The 20,408-nt window shown below is 40.9% G+C and overlaps 1 protein-coding gene across 1 annotated transcript in view; it reads left to right on the top strand.

Annotated features, from left to right (window-relative positions):
- ERBIN (erbb2 interacting protein) overlaps positions 1–20,408 on the top strand; it is a gene marked incomplete in the record, with an annotated part of 752,109 nt that overhangs the window by 461,704 nt on the left and 269,997 nt on the right. The window contains 1 exon segment of the mRNA XM_053701342.1: positions 4,613–4,691. Coding sequence (XP_053557317.1) covers positions 4,613–4,691 — 79 coding nt within the window.

The following is a 20,408-nucleotide window of genomic DNA, read 5'->3' on the forward strand; positions in this document are numbered from 1 at the left end:
ACCATTCAGATCTATCTCAGAGGATAGATCTGGTTCCTCTAACAATAGACTCTCTCCTGGTGGATTTCACAGAATTATATGTCTCAGGGCAAACGCTTCCGGAGACTCTCCTGGGTGATTGTGACCATGTATGCCAGCCTGTTAGACTGGGGAGCAGTCAGGAGCTCGTTTAAAAGCTCAGGGCCAGTGGACTTGGGAGGAGTCATCTCTTCCCATAAACATCTTAGAGTTGAGAGCAATCTTCAATGCCTTGATAAGTTGGCCTCAGTTGTCTTTAGCCTGGTTTATCGGATTCCAGTCAGACATCACCTCAGTAGCTTACATCAACCACCAGGGAGGAACTCAGAGTTCCCTTGCTATGAAGGAGGTAATTTGCATTATCCAGTGGGCGGAAGCTCACGATTGTCTTCTATCCTCCATTTCAGGTGTGGACAACTGGGAGGCAAATTTTCTGAGCAGACAGACCTTTCATACTGGAGAGTGGGCTCGCCATCTGGAGGTGTTCACCAGGATAACCCACAGGTGGGGGGTTCCACAGTTAAATCTGATGGTGTCTCGCCACAATGCCAAACTTCCAAGGTACGGTTCAAGGTCAAGAGATCCTCAGGCCGCCCTGATAGATTCTCTGGCGGTACCTTGGGATTTTGGTCTGGCATACCTGTTCCCTCCTTTTGCTCTTCTTCCACGAGTCATTTCTCGTATCAAGAAGGAGAGAGCATCTGTAGTTCTAATAGCTCCTGCATGGCCTCTCAGGATCTGGTTTGCGGACCTTGTGAAGATGTCATCTTTTCTAACACAGGGTCCTTTCCTCCATCCAAATCTAGTTTCTCTGAAGCTGACTGCTTGGAGATTGAATGCTTCGTTTTGACCAACAGTGGGTTTTCTGAGTCGGTCATTAATACCGTGCTTCAGGCTCGCAAACAAGTTACTCGTAAAATTTACTATAAGGTATGGCGCAAATACCTAAAATTAGTGTGAATCTAAGGGTTTCTCTTGGTGCAGGGTCAGGATCCCTAGAATTGTCTTTTCTCCAGGAGGGTCTGGAGAAGGGCTTGTCAGTCAGTTCTCTGAAGGGTCAGATTTCTGCACTGTCTATTCTTTTACACAAACGCCTGGCAGATGTGCCAGATGTTCAATCTTTTTTTCAGGCCCTTCTCAGAATTAGGCCTGTGTTTAAACCTGTTGCTCCTCCTTGCAGCTTAAACCTTGTTCTTAAAGTTTTGCAACAGGCTCAGTTTGAGCCAATGCATTCTGTAGATATTAAGTTATCTTGGAAGGTTTTGTTCCTTGTTGCGGTTTCCTCTGCTCGTTGAGTTTCTGAACTCTCGGCTCTACAGTGCAATTCCCCTTACCTTATTTTTCATGCGGATAAGGCGGTCATTCATACTAAATTGGGTTTTCTCCCTAAAGTGGTGTCGGATCGAAACATTATTCAGGAAATCATTATTCCTTCTTTTTGCCCTAATCCTCCTTCTCATAAGGAACGTCTTTTTCATATCTTGGATGTTGTGCATGCACTAAAATTTTACCTACAGACTACTAAAATTTTCGTCAGTCTTCTGCCCTGTTTGTTTGTTTCTCTGGAAAGTGTAAAGGTCAGAAGGCTACTTCTCTTTCCCTCTGGTTGAGAAGTAAGATTAGTTTTGCTTATGAGACTGCTGGACAGCAGCCTCCTGAGAGAATTACAGCTCATTCCACTAGGACTGTCTCCTCTTCTTGGGCCTTCAAAATTGAAGCTTCGCAAGGCGGCAACATGGTCCTCTCTGCATACTTTTTCCAAATTCTATAAATTTGATACTTTTGCCTCGGCTGAGGCTTCTTTTGGGAGAAAGGTTCTTCAAGCGGTGGTTCTCCTGCCTTGTTCTCCCTCCCTGTTCATTCTGTGTTCTCTAGCTTGGGCATTGATTCCCACTAGTAATTGGAATAACGTTGTGGACTCTCCATGCCATAGGAAAGAAAAGAAAATGTATGATTACCTGATCAATTTCTTTCTTTCTGGGCATGGATAGTCCACGACCCCATCCTTAAATAAGACAGATTTTTTTGTGAAACCTCAGGCACCTCTATACCTTTGTGTTATCATCTTTTTCCATTTCCCTTCGGCCGAATGACTGGGGGTTATGGGTAAGGGAAGTGACACTTAACAGCTCTGCTGGGGTGCTCTTTGCCTCCTCCTGCTGGCCAGGAGTAAATATCCCACTAGTAATTGGAATGACGTGGACTCTCCATGCCCGGAAAGAAAGACATTTTTCAGGTAAGCATACATTTTGTTTTTTAAAAATCATAATTTTGTTTGCCGACTACAATTGAAACCCCTTATTTTTTGAACCTGCTCATTTATTGAAGCCTCTGAGCAGATTTTAGACATGTTTAACACCGTTGCAACACTTTTGTCAACAAGCAAACATTTGTGCACTAATACCCCTCTGTATTACTATGTCATTTTACAATAAGAAGACTCTGTGCCCTTCCTCTTAATTTATTAACTGACATCAGTAGCTCAATGTCCAACAAAATTCATGTTTCTGTTTTTAAATACTGCGATTCATTGACTAAACGGATACATACTCAGATTTTGCAAATTCCAGAAACACTTATTCAGTAAACATTTATTTTTCTGAAAGTAGCTTATTATAATCTGTTTTTCTTAATACTGTGGTGTGTAAAACACCAAAGTTTTAAGGCAAGTCATTCTCTGGTGAGCGCGAGCAGCCAGAGAATATATAATTGTAAACATTATGATGTATTGTGGATAGCAAAATATATAACATCCATAGCTTCTTATTTTATTCATAATTTATGAAAAACTGGTGGCTCAGTGTTTTGGTAAAAAAAATTCTATAATTTATCCCAGGGTATGTATAATTTATATCATATATAGATGCATGTATAATAATCCTTGTGCTGATAAATGAATTGAGAAAATAAGTTTGTTCTCAGGTCCTGTGCAGTTCTTTGAATTTTGTTGTAGTGCATTGTAAATATCTTCATCCCAGCACTGGGAGTGTGCGGAGAACGGAGTGGTCTTGCTGGTCCAGTGTAGGTGCTGATCTTGGATATATTTCACTTTCTGAGACCTGGACATAGAATTAAAAGGGAAAACAGTAGGTTTGGACAGTGGAGCAAAACTCCCAAAAAGGGGCATCTCGCGATTTGGAGCTCTGCAGTGGCATAAGAGAATCTAAGGGGTTTTGTTTAAAAAATGACCTAACCTGTTATGTATAAATGAGTTTACAAATAATTTTTTTATTCAGCCATATTTACAAGGAGAGCGCAAAGTAATAGTGTAGTTAGGCAAAACATTAAAGGGGCATAAACCCAACAGTTTTCTTTCAATATTCAGATAGAGAATTCAATTTCAAACAACTTTAAATGTACTTCTATTTCATTTGTTTCCTTCTCTTTTTATCCTTTGCTGAAAGGTTTATCTAGGCAAGCTCAGGAGCAGCAAATTACCTAGGTTCTAGCTGCTGACTGGTGGCTGCATATATATTGATTGTCATTGGCTCACTCACCCATGTGTTCAGTTAGAAACCAGTAGTACATTGCTGCTCCTTCAACAAATGATACCAAGAGAATGAAACAAATTAGGCAACATATGTAAATTAGAAAGTTGTATTCTCTATCTGAATCCTGAAAGAATTTTTTTGGGGTTTCATGTCCCTTTAAGACTATTAGAATAGCGCTGCGGAACTTGTTAGCATTCTAAATATACCTGATAATAATAATAATAATAATAATCTTCTTTTGCTACTGTAAAAACCATGTAACAATATTTTAAACCAGAATGGTTTTGGAACATTTAACTTTAGCATAAAACCTATACACTATACTATAAAAATGTGTTTCCTCACAGTTCATTTCCTTTAGCTTGTTACATGCAATACCGAGTATTGTTTATATGTGAAACTATTCCATGTGGTTTATTTTTCTATTTAACCCTGTGGATGCACCATGTACGTCACATTTCCTTAATGAGTTTTTGGTCCTATAATAGCTTCACTCATGGAGGCACTGTGCTATAGTGTAAGTATTGTCTCGCTCGGCAAGAGGTAGATCTTGGGGGTTTTTTGTACCCATTTCTGCAGTTTTGAAATCTCCAGAATAAGTAGCAGTTTCAGCTGGCAAAAAGTTATTTCAAATAAAGCTAGATAAGATTTTTGTAAGCAATTGCATACACTCCAGCAAGTAAAATGGAACATTGGGAACACCATAAAAAGAACAAAATGCCATAGTACATGGGCCCTTTAAGCAGATTTATTTAATTTTCATTTGGCTAGAGATGTGCGTACATTTTTAACAATACCGATGTCTCTATGAAGTACAGAGATGTATTTTATCCATTTCGTGCTAAGGCAATTCTTGGTATAATGCTTTTTTCCCTTTAAAGTAATTATTATGTAGTAAGTAATTACTAAAGACTCATTTCCTGGTAGCCTGAGACTTTCATATGAGTTTCCCAATTCCCAGATAAACTGCTCAAGGATTTTTTTTTTTTTTTTACTGCAAGTTGAATTATTTATAGCCGGAATGAACAGTAGATTATTATTTAAAAAAAACTCAAATTGTCTCTTTTCTGTGTTAAATCATTGAAAATGTTTGTCTTTTGCAGGTATCCAAGAATTTCCAGAAAACATAAAGAATTGCAAAGTTTTGACAATTGTGGAAGCAAGTGTAAACCCAATTTCAAAGTAAGTTTTGTACATGTTTATATTTTACTCTCTGACTTATGTCCTTGTGTGTGTGTATATATGTGTGTGTGTGTGTGTGTATATATATATATATTTCTCCTGTTAAGTGTAGTCAGTCCACGGGTCATCATTACTTATGGGATATTAACTCCTCCCCAACAGGAAGTGCAAGAGGATCACCCAAGCAGAGCTGCTATATAGCTCCTCCCCTCTACGTCACACCCAGTCATTCTCTTGCACCCAACTAATAGATAGGATGTGTGAGAGGACTGTGGTGATTAAACTTAGTTTTTTATATCTTCAATCAAAAGTTTGTTATTTTAAACGACACCGGAGTGTGTTGTTTCCTTCTCAGGCAGAATTTGAAGAAGAATCTACCTGAGTTTTTGTATATGATCTTAGCGGATGTAACTAAGATCCGTTTGCTGTTCTCGGCCATTCTGAGGAGTAAGGTACTTCAGATCAGGGGACAGCGGGCAGGTTCACCTGCAAAGAGGTATGTTGCAGTATATTATTTTCTAAGGAATGGAATTGACTTTGAAAATACTGCTAATACCGATATAATGTAAGTACAGCCTTAAATGCAGTAGTAGCAACTGGTATCAGGCTGACATGTATATATGTTTACACTTAAGTATTTCTGGGGAATGGCACTTCACTGGGAAAATACTATATGCATACAACTTTTAGCCTAACTTGCAGTGTGAGCGACTAGCAGCAGGCTTTTTTATGACATTTCATATATTAGATTTTAAACGTTTACTGGCATGTTAAATCGTTTAATTATCTGAGGTACTTGGTGAAAATTGTTTTGGGCTTTAGTTTCCACATGGCTGTCGTTTGTTTTAAATTAAAACAGTTTACTGAGCTTCCCTCACTGTTGTAGTGTGAGTGGGAGGGGCCTATTTTGGCGCTTTTACTACGCATCAGAAATTCAGTCACAGTCTGTCTTTTTCTCCCTGCATGATCCAGGACGTCTCCACAGAGCTCAGGGGTCTTCAAAACTAGTTTTGAGGGAGGTAATCACTCACAGCAGACCTGTGAGACTGTGCTTGACTGTGATAAAAACGCTTATATTGTCAATTGTTATACGTTTTTTTTTCTGATATTAAGGGTTAATCATCCATTGCTAATGTGTGCAATCCTTTGCTAAATTTGGTTTATATAACTAATCCGGTTCATTTTTATTCAACTGTGTCAGTTTTTTGGTGTGCTTCTTAAAGGCACAGTAACGTTTTTACATATTGCTTGAAAATTTAGTTGAAAAGTATTTCCAAGCTTGCTAGTCTAATTGCTAGTTTGTTTAAACATGTCTGACACAGAGGAATCTCTTTGTGCAATATGTTCAAAAGCCAAGGTGGAGCCCAATAGAAATTTATGTACTAATTGCATTGATGCTACTTTAAATAAAAGTCAATCTGTACATGTTAAGCAACATTCACCAGACAACGAGGGGGAAGTTATGCCGACTAACTTGCCTCACGTGTCAGTACCTGCATCTCCCGCTCAGGAGGTGTGTGATATTGTAACGCCAAGTACATCAGGGCGGCCATTACAAATCACTTTACAAGACATGGCTAATGTTATGACTGAAGTTTTGTCTAAATTACCAGAACTTAGAGGTAAACGAGATCACTCTGGGATGAGAACAGAGTATACTGATAATGCTAGGGCCATGTCTGATACTGCGTCACAATTTGCAGAGCATGAGGACGGAGAGCTTCATTCTGCGGGTGACGGATCTGATCCAAATAAACTGGATTCAGACATTTCAAATTTTAAGTTTAAGCTGGAAAACCTCCGTGTATTGTTAGGGGAGGTGTTAGCGGCTCTGAATGATTGTAACACAGTTGCAATCCCAGAGAAAATGTGTAGGTTGGATAAATATTTTGCGGTACCGACGAGTACTGACGTTTTTCCTATACCTAAGAGACTTACTGAAATTATTACTAAGGAGTGGGACAGACCCGGTGTGCCTTTCTCACCCCCTCCTATATTCAGAAAAATGTTTCCAATAGACGCCACCACACGGGACTTATGGCAAACGGTCCCTAAGGTGGAGGGAGCAGTTTCTACTTTAGCTAAGCGTACCACTATCCCGGTGGAGGATAGCTGTGCCTTTTCAGATCCAATGGATAAAAAGTTAGAGGGTTACCTTAAGAAAATGTTTGTTCAACAAGGTTTTATATTACAACCCCTTGCATGCATTGCGCCTGTCACGGCTGCGGCAGCATTTTGGTTTGAGTCTCTGGAAGACACCCTTGACTCAGCGACATTAGATGAGATTTCACTTAAGCTTAAAACCCTTAAGCTAGCTAATTCATTTATTTCTGATGCCATAGTACATTTAACTAAACTTACGGCTAAGAATTCCGGATTCGCCATTCAGGCACGCAGAGCGCTGTGGCTAAAATCCTGGTCAGCTGATGTAACTTCTAAATCGAAACTACTTAACATACCTTTCAAGGGGCAGACTTTATTCGGGCCCGGTTTGAAAGAAATTATCGCTGATATTACGGGAGGTAAAGGCCATGCCCTGCCTCAAGACCCAGGGCTAGACAGTCTAATTTTCGTGCCTTTCGTAATTTCAAGGCAGGAGCAGCTTCAACTTCCTCTGCTCCAAAACAGGAAGGAGCTGTTGCTCGCTACAGACAAGGCTGGAAACCTAACCAGGCCTGGAACAAGGGCAAGCAGGCCAGAAAGCCTGCTGCTGCCCCTAAGACAGCATGAAGTGAGGGCCCCCGATCCGGTAACGGATCTGGTGGGGGGCAGACTCTCTCTCTTCGCCCAGGCTTGGGCAAGAGATGTCCAGGATCCCTGGGCGTTGGAGATCATATCTCAGGGATATCTTCTGGACTTCAAAGCTTCTCCCCCACAAGGGAGATTTCACCTTTCAAGGTTGTCAACAAACCAGATAAAGAAAGAGGCGTTTCTACGCTGTGTACAAGACCTTTTACTAATGGGAGTGATCCATCCAGTTCCGCGGTCGGAACACGGACAAGGGTTTTACTCAAATCTGTTTGTGGTTCCCAAAAAAGAGGGAACCTTCAGACCAATATTGGATTTAAAGATCCTAAACAAATTCCTCAGAGTTCCATCATTCAAGATGGAAACTATTCGGACAATCTTACCCATGATCCAGAGAGGTCAGTACATGACCACAGTGGATTTAAAGGATGCTTATCTTCACATACCGATTCACAGAGAACATTACCGGTATCTAAGGTTTGCCTTCCTAGACAAGCATTACCAGTTTGTAGCTCTTCCCTTCGGGTTGGCTACGGCTCCAAGAATCTTTACAAAGGTTCTGGGCTCTCTTCTGGCGGTACTAAGACCGCGAGGAATTTCGGTAGCTCCGTACCTAGACGACATTCTGATTCAAGCGTCAAGCTTTCAAACTGCCAAGTCTCATACAGAGTTAGTACTGGCATTTCTAAGATCACATGGGTGGAAAGTAAACGAGGAGAAGAGTTCTCTCTTACCACTCACAAGAGTTCCCTTCTTGGGGACTCTTATAGATTCTGTAGAAATGAAAATTTACCTGACAGAGAACAGGTTAACAAAGCTTCTAAATGCTTGCCGTGCCCTTCATTCCATTCAACACCCGTCAGTGGCTCAATGCATGGAGGTAATCGGCTTAATGGTAGCGGCAATGGACATAGTTCCTTTTGCACGCCTGCACCTCAGACCGCTGCAATTGTGCATGCTAAGTCAGTGGAATGGGGATTACTCAGATTTGTCCCCTACGCTGAATCTGGATCAGGAGACCAGAGATTCTCTTCTATGGTGGCTTTCTCGGCCACATCTGTCCAGGGGGATGCCCTTCAGCAGGCCATACTGGACAATTGTAACTACAGACGCCAGCCTACTAGGTTGGGGCGCTGTCTGGAATTCCCTGAAGGCTCAGGGATCATGGACTCAAGAGGAGAGTCTCCTTCCAATAAACATTCTGGAATTGAGAGCAGTTCTCAATGCCCTTCTGGCTTGGCCTCAGTTAGCAACTCTGAGGTTTATCAGGTTTCAGTCGGACAACATCACGACTGTGGCTTACATCAACCATCAGGGAGGGACAAGAAGTTCCTTAGCGATGATGGAAGTATCAAAGATAATTCGCTGGGCAGAGTCTCACTCTTGCCACCTGTCAGCGATCCACATCCCAGGAGTGGACAACTGGGAGGCGGATTTCCTAAGTCGCCAGACTTTTCATCCGGGGGAGTGGGAACTTCATCCGGAGGTCTTTGCCCAAATACTTCGACGTTGGGGCAAACCAGATATGGATCTCATGGCGTCTCGCCGGAACGCCAAGCTTCCTCGTTACGGGTCCAGGTCCAGGGACCCGGGAGCGGTCCTGATAGATGCCTTGACAGCACCTTGGACCTTCAGGATGGCTTATGTGTTTCCACCCTTCCCGATGCTTCCTCGTTTGATTGCCAGGATCAAACAGGAGAAAGCATCAGTGATTCTAATAGCGCCTGGTATGCAGATCTAGTGGACATGTCATCCTGTCCACCTTGGTCTCTGCCTCTGAGACAGGACCTTCTAATTCAGGGTCCTTTCAAACATCAAAATCTAATTTCTCTGAAGCTGACTGCATGGAAATTGAACGCTTAATTTTATCAAAGCGTGGATTTTCGGAGCCAGTAATTGATACCTTAATACAGGCTAGGAAACCTGTTACCAGGAAAATTTACCATAAGATATGGCGTAAATACTTACACTGGTGCGAATCCAAGGGTTACTCATGGAGTAAGGTTAGGATTCCTAGGATATTGTCTTTTCTACAAGAAGGTTTAGAAAAGGGTTTATCTGCTAGTTCGTTAAAGGGACAGATCTCAGCTCTGTCCATCCTTTTACACAAGCATCTGTCAGAAGTTCCAGACGTTCAGGCTTTTTGTCAGGCTTTGGCCAGGATTAAGCCTGTGTTTAAATCTGTTGCTCCGCCGTGGAGCTTAAACTTAGTTCTTAACGTTTTACAGGGTGTTCCGTTTGAACCCCTTCACTCCATTGATATCAAGCTGTTATCTTGGAAGGTTCTGTTTTTAATGGCTATTTCCTCGGCTCGTAGAGTCTCTGAATTATCAGCCTTACATTGTGATTCTCCGTATCTGATTTTTCATTCAGATAAGGTAGTTCTGCGCACTAAACCTGGGTTCTTACCTAAGGTAGTCACTAACAAGAATATCAATTGAGATTGTTGTTCCATCATTGTGTCCTAACCCTTCTTCAAAGAAGGAACGACTTCTGCACAATCTAGATGTAGTCCGTGCCCTGAAATTTTATTTACAGGCAACTAAAGATTTTCGACAAACTTCTTCCCTGTTTGTCGTTTATTCTGGACAGAGGAGAGGTCAAAAAGCATCTGCTACCTCTCTATCCTTTTGGCTTTGTAGCATAATACGCTTAGCCTATGAGACTGCTGGACAGCAACCTCCTGAAAGGATTACAGCTCATTCTACTAGAGCTGTGGCTTCCACTTGGGCCTTTAAGAACGAGGCCTCTGTTGAACAGATTTGCAAGGCTGCAACTTGGTCTTCTCTTCATACTTTTTCCAAATTTTACAAATTTGACACTTTTGCTTCTTCGGAGGCTGTTTTTGGGAGAAAGGTTCTTCAGGCAGTGGTTCCTTCCGTATAGAGATCCTGCCTGTCCCTCCCGTCATCCGTGTACTTAGCTTTGGTATTGGTATCCCATAAGTAATGATGACCCGTGGACTGACTACACTTAACAGGAGAAAACATAATTTATGCTTACCTGATAAATTCCTTTCTCCTGTAGTGTAGTCAGTCCACGGCCCGCCCTGTTTTTTAAGGCAGGTCTAAATTTTTTAATTATACTCCAGTCACCACTGCACCCTATAGTTTCTCCTTTCTCGTTTGGTTCTCGGTCGAATGACTGGGTGTGACGTAGAGGGGAGGAGCTATATAGCAGCTCTGCTTGGGTGATCCTCTTGCACTTCCTGTTGGGGAGGAGTTAATATCCCATAAGTAATGATGACCCGTGGACTGACTACACTTCAGGAGAAAGGAATTTATCAGGTAAGCATAAATTATGTTATATATATATATATATATATATATATATATATGTGTGTGTGTGTGTGTCTTTATGTGTGTGTCTATATGTGTGTGTGTGTTAGGAGCTGGGCGATATGGGGAAAAAAAAATCGCCATTTTCTTGAAATAAAAACGAAATAGCGATTTTGCATTCTTAAGTTTATGTAACACTACAGAATCTTAATGTACATGTTTCTCAATGTCCAATACACTCTTGGAGCATAAAAATACAAACCACAAAATAGTTAAAATAAAATTTGCTGCCTGTGATGTGATTAAATAGTAGCCAGTTATAAGGTCTTATGACACACAACATTGTCATGTTTTCTTGGACAGTCATTCGGACAGTGGTATGATTAACAAATGAAGCGGTATAAGCCACATACACACACACAAATATATATATATCGATCTATCTATATATATATATATATATATAGGTATCCAAAACACCAAAACTCGCCCACAAAGGAAAAATGCCTGGGTGCAAATTTGTAGAAGATATGCAGCCAAAAGAAAATGCACTCTCAGGACTTTCATAAACAGGTTACTTTTATTTCTGTAACGTTTTCGGAGGTCTTGCCTCCTTCATCAGCATAAATAAAGTGAAAACAAACAAACTCTTAAATAGTGACATACTCACTCAAAATCATTTCAAACCACTACCTGTGCTGGCGCCAAAATTACCGGTGTTGGAACGCATAATGCGTTCCAAATGTGCTAAGTGGCGGAAGTAGTGCGCCAAACTACTTCCGGTTGTCAAAATTCTATAGCCGTAAATAATCGGCTTTCTCTATGTGAATGCCATAATTATAAAACCATTGTGGCATATTATCTAAACGCATAAAGCAAACTCTTAGCGTGCAAACGATTGTGCTGATACTTTGACTAGTGATAGTAAATGTGACAGCCGCTTGTTGCCATGACAACTTAAACAATGCTGGAGTGTAATCCTGTACAGGGACAGACTAACAGTAACTATTTAGGAGTTTGTTTGTTTTCACTTTATTTATGCTGATGAAGGAGGCAAGACCTCCGAAAACGTTACAGAAATAAAAGTAACCTGTTTATGAAAGTCCTGAGAGTGCATTTTCTTTTGGCTGTATATATATATATATATATATATATATATATATATATATATATATATATATATATATATATATATATATATATATATATATATACATACATACATACATACATACATACATACATACATACATACATACATACACACACACATATAATATACAATCACATACACAGTTGCACACAGATGAAAAAAACATTGTAGATGCAGTTAAGTTAACCCAGTAGCAGAGGGGACAGCAGTTTTAGCCTTTTTGGGAGCCGTGGGGTTAACTGCATCTGCTATGTATTTGAGCCATTTCTCAGAGGAGCAGGAGAGTGTATGAGAGGCTCCATAATGTTTACATACCCTAAGTTTCAGACTACAGACGTCCCTAGGGGGAAATATAAGTAAGTGGCTCTCTGTTCATTCCTGCATGGGCTCTGCTTTTAGACTTCTAGATTTAACGGCTGCTTATGAGAACAGAAAGTGAAAGTAAAACAGCCATTTTACAAATGTGTGCTAAAAGCAACCACTAGATGGAGCTGGTTTGCAAGACATCACAATTAAAAATCAATATTACAGCCACATGTGAGGATTTTTTTATTTAGGAAAAAATCGCTAACTCTTGCGGTTTTAAAATCGCGGCGATTAATCGCGGTTTTAAAATCATGGCGATTAATCGCGGTTTTAAATCGCATATGCGATTAATCGTGCAGCCCTAGTGTGTGTGTGTGTGTGTGTGTGTATGTGTGTATATGTGTGTGGCTGATCATTTTTATTATCATAGAGAATTATGGGGGAGAAAAGAAGGGCAAAAAGGAAGAGAGGAAGCAAAAGTAGTAAATAATACAATTGTGTGTGTAAAGGTCGGCAGGATTGTGACTTCTGATGTTTCAAATTCCATACAGTGAAGCAATTTATGAAATTACTGCTACATATAAAAAACTAACTAAAAGGGAGTTTATTTTAATGGGCCAAAGTAGAGAGAAAATAAATCTAATCTGTTAGAGCATGTAATTTTATGACTATTGACCCTGCTGTTCTATGTGTTTAACCATTGCACAATGAGTTAAACACACAGTAGAAGTACCGCTTGGGATGCTGCTAATTCATTCAGCAGCACTAGATGCACATCTGAGTCATGTGGCTAGCACTGCTGATTGGATCAGCGGGGGTTTACTTACACTCAGGGACCCCCTTTGCCGGGGTTAAACACATAGTAGTGCAGGGTCAATAGTCGTAATATTACATAATCTAGCGAATTAGCACATGTAATTTTTCGACTATTATGACCCTTTAAAATTAAATCACAGTCAACAGAGACTCGTATGGAGTCTCGGACTGTGTGTCAACCCCTAGGTTGTACCTTAGGACAGCTTTTTAAGGGACCTGAGAAAACTTGGTATTTTGCTTGTCTCTTTACATATCTTTTGCTCTGTATGACAGGTAACCTCTATGTTGTTAATAGTGATTGTCATCATTTGTATTACTTCCTCGAATTGTTCAATAATAAAGTTTTTATTCTAAAATCACAGTTATGAAATACATTTTAGGGACAAGTTCTTATTTCATGGTAGCAATTATTTTCACATGTCCCAGTTTTTCAAGTGGATAGTTTAGCTTGTGATGATTTGTCAAGGCCTCTGTCTTACTTCCCTAATGATGACGTGAGATTAATATGACTGAAGATTTGAATGAAACCCAAACAGGGTTTCATGACAAACAATAAGAAAATATAAAATTGTAAACACTCGCTGAATAACTTAATCGGACAGCAGGGATACTATGTAGTTGTTCATACCTATCCACCTAAAACTAATTTCCTGCATCTGATACTTGTACATAGGACAAATAGTCTCACTTCAGTTTAAGAAAAAAAGGCAAATAGATTAATAGACTGATAGATTTTGTAAGTATGGTAATGGAATAATGATTATGAAGCATAATAATAGTGCGGCAGGATTTAGCAGGTCTCCTTTGTAGTTAGTCCTGAGCTGAAGGTTTTTGCAGTATATATGTGACAAATACATACAGGCCAGATGAACCATAAGTCTGTCATTGTGGGTGATGAGTAATTTTAAACCTCCAGCTGAGGACCTTTATTTCATTCTTATTTACAGGGTCCAACAGTGTACAAGCAAAGTTTCTGGCTCAGCCTTAGCCCTTATTCATGCTTCTGTAGGTGATGGACTTTATAGGGTTGTCAGCTCAGAGACGCAGCTGACATCTCTCCTGAATAAATGTCCATAAACTCTCTGCATCACTGCATGGGAAGCCATACATAGTAACAACTTAAGTGCTAATGATTGCTCCCAGAAGATAGCCAATGACGTAATTGCAAAGTCTCTTGATGCCAAACGAATGCTCACGGAAGGAAGTAAACTATGTGTTGTTTTTGTAATTTGCTATCACTATTAATGTGTAGCACAGTATAGCAGCTATTTAATGCATAATGGCATAAAGCTTATCTGATCTGATTGATCTCTTCTGAGATTTCATCACAGTGTAGATGAAGTTCAGAAAAACAGCTTAAAAGGACAGTAAATAACTTGAGATTATTATATAAAATCTTTAGTTATGTATAATGAAAAACTTTACAGTATATTTTCATTATTTATTTTGCCCCTTTTCATGTGTTTTTAGCTCTGAAAATAGAGCAATTTCTAACTCTCTTACCTTGAAATGCACCCTGCTTACTTCCCGAAGCAAACTCTGCTACATATCTGTCCCTAATTGGCTTTATCAGATAACAACTGCAAAACAATTCACTTTATACTAACCTTGTTGTCTGCAGACTGAAGCCCCAAATGGCTCCTCCATATAAGGCAAATGGTGAGGGTAGTTTGGCTATTAAAAAATAATTAGTGTAATGTACTTGCCAAACAATCCCATGATACATTTCAACATCACAAGGTGGGTACACATGCACAAAGATCATCTACCTGACACTACCACTTCAGGACACCTCAACTTTAAAATAGGTAATGTGCTCCATAAATATACTAGGACTAGGTAGGGGTGGTAGGTGGGGTCACACAATGCCCTCCCCATCAAAGCTCAACCTTCATCACACCATGTATATTTCTCCAACATAGGTGTGTCCGGTCCACGGCGTCATCCTTACTTGTGGGATATTCTCTTCCCCAACAGGAAATGGCAAAGAGCCCAGCAAAGCTGGTCACATGATCCCTCCTAGGCTCCGCCTTCCCCAGTCATTCTCTTTGCCGTTGTACAGGCAACATCTCCACGGAGATGGCTTAGAGTTTTTTGGTGTTTAAATGTAGTTTTTATTCTTCAATCAAGAGTTTGTTATTTTAAAATAGTGCTGGTATGTACTATTTACTCTGAAACAGGAAAGAGATGAAGATTTCTGTTTGTAAGAGGAAAATGATTTTAGCAACCGTTACTAAAATCGATGGCTGTTTCCACACAGGACTGTTGAGAGGAATTAACTTCAGTTGGGGGAAACAGTGAGCAGACTTTTGCTGCTTGAGGTATGACACATTTCTAACAAGACTCGGTAATGCTGGAAGCTGTCATTTTCCCTATGGGAACCGGTAAGCCATTTTCTTAGTTTAAGTAAAAGAATAAAGGGCTTCATAAGGGCTTAAAAAACTGGTAGACATTTTTCTGGGCTAAAACGATTACTTTACTAAGTATATTTGGCAGATTATTACTTTTAATAGTTGTTAAATCTTGGGGATTGTTTTAATAAAAACGGCAGGCACTGTATTGGACACCTTTTTCACTGGGGGCCTTTTCTAGTCATAGACAGAGCCTCATTTTCGCGCCTCTAATGCGCAGTTGTTTTTGGAAAGCATGGCATGCAGATGCATGTGTGAGGAGCTAAGAACCACTGAAAAAGCTTATAGAAGGCATCATTTGGTATCGTATTCCCCTCTGGGCTTGGTTGGGTCTCAGCAAAGCAGATACCTGGGACTGTATAGGGGTTAAATGTAAAAACGGCTCCGGTTCAGTTATTTTAAGGGTTAAAGCTTTCAAAATTGGTGTGCAATACTTTTAAGGCTTTAAGTTACTGTGGTGAAATTTTGGTGAAATTTGAACAATTCCTTCATACATTTTCACATATTCAGTAATAAAGTGTGTTCAGTTTGAAATTTAAAGGGACAGTAACGGTTTTATTGTAAAACGTTTTTTGTGCTTTGTTGACAAGTTTAAGCCTGTTTAACATGTCTGAACCATCAGATAACGATGTTCTATATGTATGAAAGCCAGTGTGTCTCCCCATTTAAATATATGTGATATATTTGTGTCATAATGTCCAAACAAAGTAGGGATAATAATGCCATAGATATGATATTGCCCAAGATGATTCCTCTAATGAGGGGAGTAAGCATGGTACTGCATCATCCCCTTCTGTGTCTACACCAGTTTTGCCCACACAAGAGGCCCCTAGTACATCTAGTGCGCCAATACTTATTACCATACAACAATTAATGGCTGTAATGGATAATTCTATTGCATGCATTTTTTCCAAAATGCCTACTTATCAGAGAAAGCGTGATTGCTCTGTTTTAAACACTGAAGAGCAAGAGGACGCTGATAATATCTGTTCTGACATACCCTCACACCTATCTGAAGGGGCCAGGAGGGAGGTTTTGTCTGAGGGAGAAATTTCAGATTCAGGGAAAATTTCTCAACAAGCAGAACCTGATATTGTAACTTTTAAATTTAAATTTCAACATCTCCACGCACTACTTAAGGAGGTATTATCTACTCTGGATGATTGTGACAATTTGGTCATTCCAGAGAAATTAGGTAAGATGGACAAGTTCCTAGAGGTTCCGGTGCCCCCCGATGTTTTTCCTATACCCAAGCGGGTGGCGGACATAGTAAATAAGGAGTGGGAAAGGCCCGGCATACCTTTTGTCCTCCCCCTATATTTAAGAAATTAGTTCCTATAGTCGACCCCAGAAAGGACTTATAGCATACAGTCCCCAAGGTCGAGGGGGCGGTTTCTACTCTAAACAAACGCACTTCTATTCCTATAGAAGATAGTTGTGCTTTCAAGATCCTATGGATTAAAGGTTAGAGGGTTTGCTTAAAAAGATGTTTGTTCAGCAAGGTTACCTTCTACAACCAATTTCATGCATTGTTCCTGTCACTACAGCTGCGTGTTTCTGGTTCGAAGAACTAGAAAAGTCGCTCAATAAAGAATCTTCGTACGAGGAGGTTTTGGACAGAGTTCAAGCTCTTAAATTGGCTAACTCTTTTTTATTTTAGATGCCGCTTTGCAATTAGCTAGATTAGCGGCGAATAATTCAGGGTTTGCTATCGTGGCGCGCAGAGCGCTTTTGCTTAACATCCCTTTCAAGGGTAAAACACTGTTTGGCCCTGACTTGAAAGAGATTATTTCAGACATCACTGGGGGAAAGGGCCACGCCCTTCCTCTGGATAGGTCTTTTAAGGCTAAAAAGAAGCCAAATTTTCGTCCCTTTCGCAGAAACGGACCAGCCTCAAATTCTACACCCTCTAAGCAAGAGGGTAATACTTCTCAAACCAAGCCAGCCTGGAGGCCGATGCAAGGCTGGAACAAGGGTAAGCAGGCCAAGTCACCTGCCACTGCTACCAAAACAGCATGAAGTGTTGGCCCCCGATCTGGGAAGGATCTGGTGGGGGGCAGACTTTCTCACTTTGCTCAGGCTGGGGCAAGAGATGTTCAGGATCCTTGGGCGCTAGAAATAGTTTCTCAAGGTTATCTCCTGGAATTCAGGGAACTACCCCCAAGGGGAAGGTTCCACGGGTCTCAATTATCTTCGAACAGGCATTCTTACACTGTGTAGAAGACCTGTTAAGCATGGGAGTGATTCCTCCTGTTCCATTAGGAGAACAAGGGATGGGTTTTTACTCCAACCTGTTCATAATTCCCAAAAAAGAGGGAACATTCAGACCTATTTTAGATCTCAAGATTCTAAACAAGTTTCTAAGGGTTTCATCATTCAAAATGGAAACCATTCGAACGATCCTTCCTACCATCCAGGAAGGTCAATTCATGACCACGGTGGACTTAAAGGATGCGTACCTACGTATTCCTATCCACAAGGAACATTTTCGGTTCCTAAGGTTTGCCTTTCTGGACAAGCATTACCTGTGGCACTTCCATTCGGATTAGCCACTGCTCCAAGGATTTTCACAAGGGTACTAGGGTCCCTTCTAGCGGTGCTAAGACCAAGGGGCATTGCAGTAGTACCTTACTTGGACGACATCCTGATTCAAGTGTCGTCTCTGTCAAAAGCAAGGGCTCATACGGACATTGTCCTAGCCTTTCTCAGATCTCACAGGTGGAAAGTGAACATAGAAAAAAGTTCTCTGTCCCCGTCAACAAGAGTTCCCTTCTTGGGAACAATAATAGTTTCCTTAGAAATGAAGGTTTTTCTGACAGAGGCCAGAAAATCAAAACTTCTAAGCTCTTGTCAGGTACTTCATTCTGTTCTTCTTCCTTCCATAGCGCAGTCCATGGAAGTAATAGGTTTGATGGTTGCGGCAATGGACATAGTTCCTTTTGCACGAATTCATCTAAGACCATTGCACCTGTGCATGCTCAGACAGTGGAATGGGGATTATACAGACTTGTCTCCGACGATACAAGTAGATCAAATAACCAGAGATTCACTCCGTTGGTGGCTGACCCTGGACAACCTGTCACAGGGAATGAGCTTCCGCAGACCAGAATAGGTCATTGTCACGACCGACGCCAGTCTGGTGGGCTGGGGCGCGGTCTTGGAACCCCTGAAAACTCAGGGTCTATGGTTTCGGGAAGACTCTCTTCTCCCGATAAACATAATGGAACTGAGAGCGATATTCAATGCTCTCAAGGCTTGGCCTCGACTAGCAAAGGCCAAATTCATAAGGTTTCAATCAGACATCATGACGACTGTTACATATATCAACCATCAGGGGGTAACAAGGAGTTCCCTGGCGATGGAGGAGCATCCGGGGGAGTGGGAACTCCATCTGGAAATCTTTGCCCAAATAACTCAATTATGGGGCATTCCAGACATGGTTCTGATGGCCTCTCGTCAGAACTTCATGGTCCCTTGTTACGGGTCCAAATCCAGGGATCCCAAGGCGACTCTATTGGATACAATAGTAGCACCTTGGATCTTCAACCTAGCTTATGTATTCCCACCGTTTCCTCTCATTCCCAGGCTGGTAGCCAGGATCAATCTGGAGAGGGCTTCGGTGACCTTGATAGTTCCTGTGTGGCCACGCAGGACTTGGTATGCAGACCTGGTGAATGTGTCATCGGCTCCACCATGGAAGCTACCTTTGAGACAGGACCTTCTTATTCAGGGTCCATTCGAACATCCGAATCTGGTTTTCCTCCAACTGACTGCTTGGAGTTTGAACGCTTGATTTTATCAAAGCGTGGGTTTTCAGATTCTGTAATAGATACTCTTATTCAGGCTAGAAAGCCTGTAACTAGAAAAATTTACCATAATATATGGAAAAAATATATCTGTTGGTGTGAATCTAAAGGATTCCCATGGAACAAGATAAAAATTCCTAAGATTCTTTCCTTTCTACAAGAAGGTTTGGAGAAAGGATTTTCTGCGAGTTCTCTGAAGGGACAGATCTCTGCTTTATCTGTTTTACTTCACAAAAGGCTGGCAGCTGTGCCAGACGTTTAAGCGTTTGTTCAGGCTCTGGTTAGAATCAAGCCTGTTTACAGACCTTTGACTCTTCCCTGGAGTCTTAATCTAGTTCTTTCAGTTCTTCAAGGGGTTCCGTTTGAACCCTTACATTCCGTAGATATTAAGTTATTATCTTGGAAAGTTTTGTTTTAGGTTGCAATTTCTTCCGCTAGAAGAGTTTCTGAGTTATCTGCTCTGCAGTGTTCTCCGCCCTATCTGGTCCATGCAGATAAGGTGGTTTTTACGTACTGAGCCTGGTTTTCTTCCGAAGGTTGTTTCCAACAAAAATATTAACCAGGAGATAGTTGTACCTTCTTTGTGTCCGAATCCAGTTTCATAGAAGGAACGTTTGTTACACAATTTGGACGTTGTCCGTGCTCTAAAATTCTATTTAGATGCTACAAAGGATTTCAGACAAACATCTTCCTTGTTTGTTGTTTATTCTGGTAAAAGGAGAGGTCAAAAAGCAACTTCTACCTCTCTATCTTTTGGGCTTAAAAGCATCATCAGATTGGCTTATGAGACTGCCGGACGGCAGCCTCCTGAAAGAATCACAGCTCATTCCACTAGGGCCGTGGCTTCCACATGGGCCTTTAAGAACAAGGCTTCTGTTGATCAGATATGTAAGGCAGCGACTTGGTCTTCACTGCACACTTTTACCAAATTTTACAAATTTGATACTTTTGCTTCTTCTGAGGCTATTTTTGGGAGAAAGGTTTTGCAAACCGTGGTGCCTTCCATCTAGGTGACCTGATTTGCTCCCTCCCATCATCCGTGTCCTAAAGCTTTGGTATTGGTTCCCACAAGTAAGGATGACGCCGTGGACCGGACACACCTATGTTGGAGAAAACAGAATTTATGTTTACCTGATAAATTACTTTCTCCAACGGTGTGTCCGGTCCACGGCCCGCCCTGGTTTTTTAATCAGGTCTGA

This window comes from Bombina bombina, chromosome 2, assembly GCF_027579735.1.
Source record: "Bombina bombina isolate aBomBom1 chromosome 2, aBomBom1.pri, whole genome shotgun sequence".
Classification (NCBI taxonomy): Eukaryota; Metazoa; Chordata; class Amphibia; order Anura; family Bombinatoridae; genus Bombina; species Bombina bombina.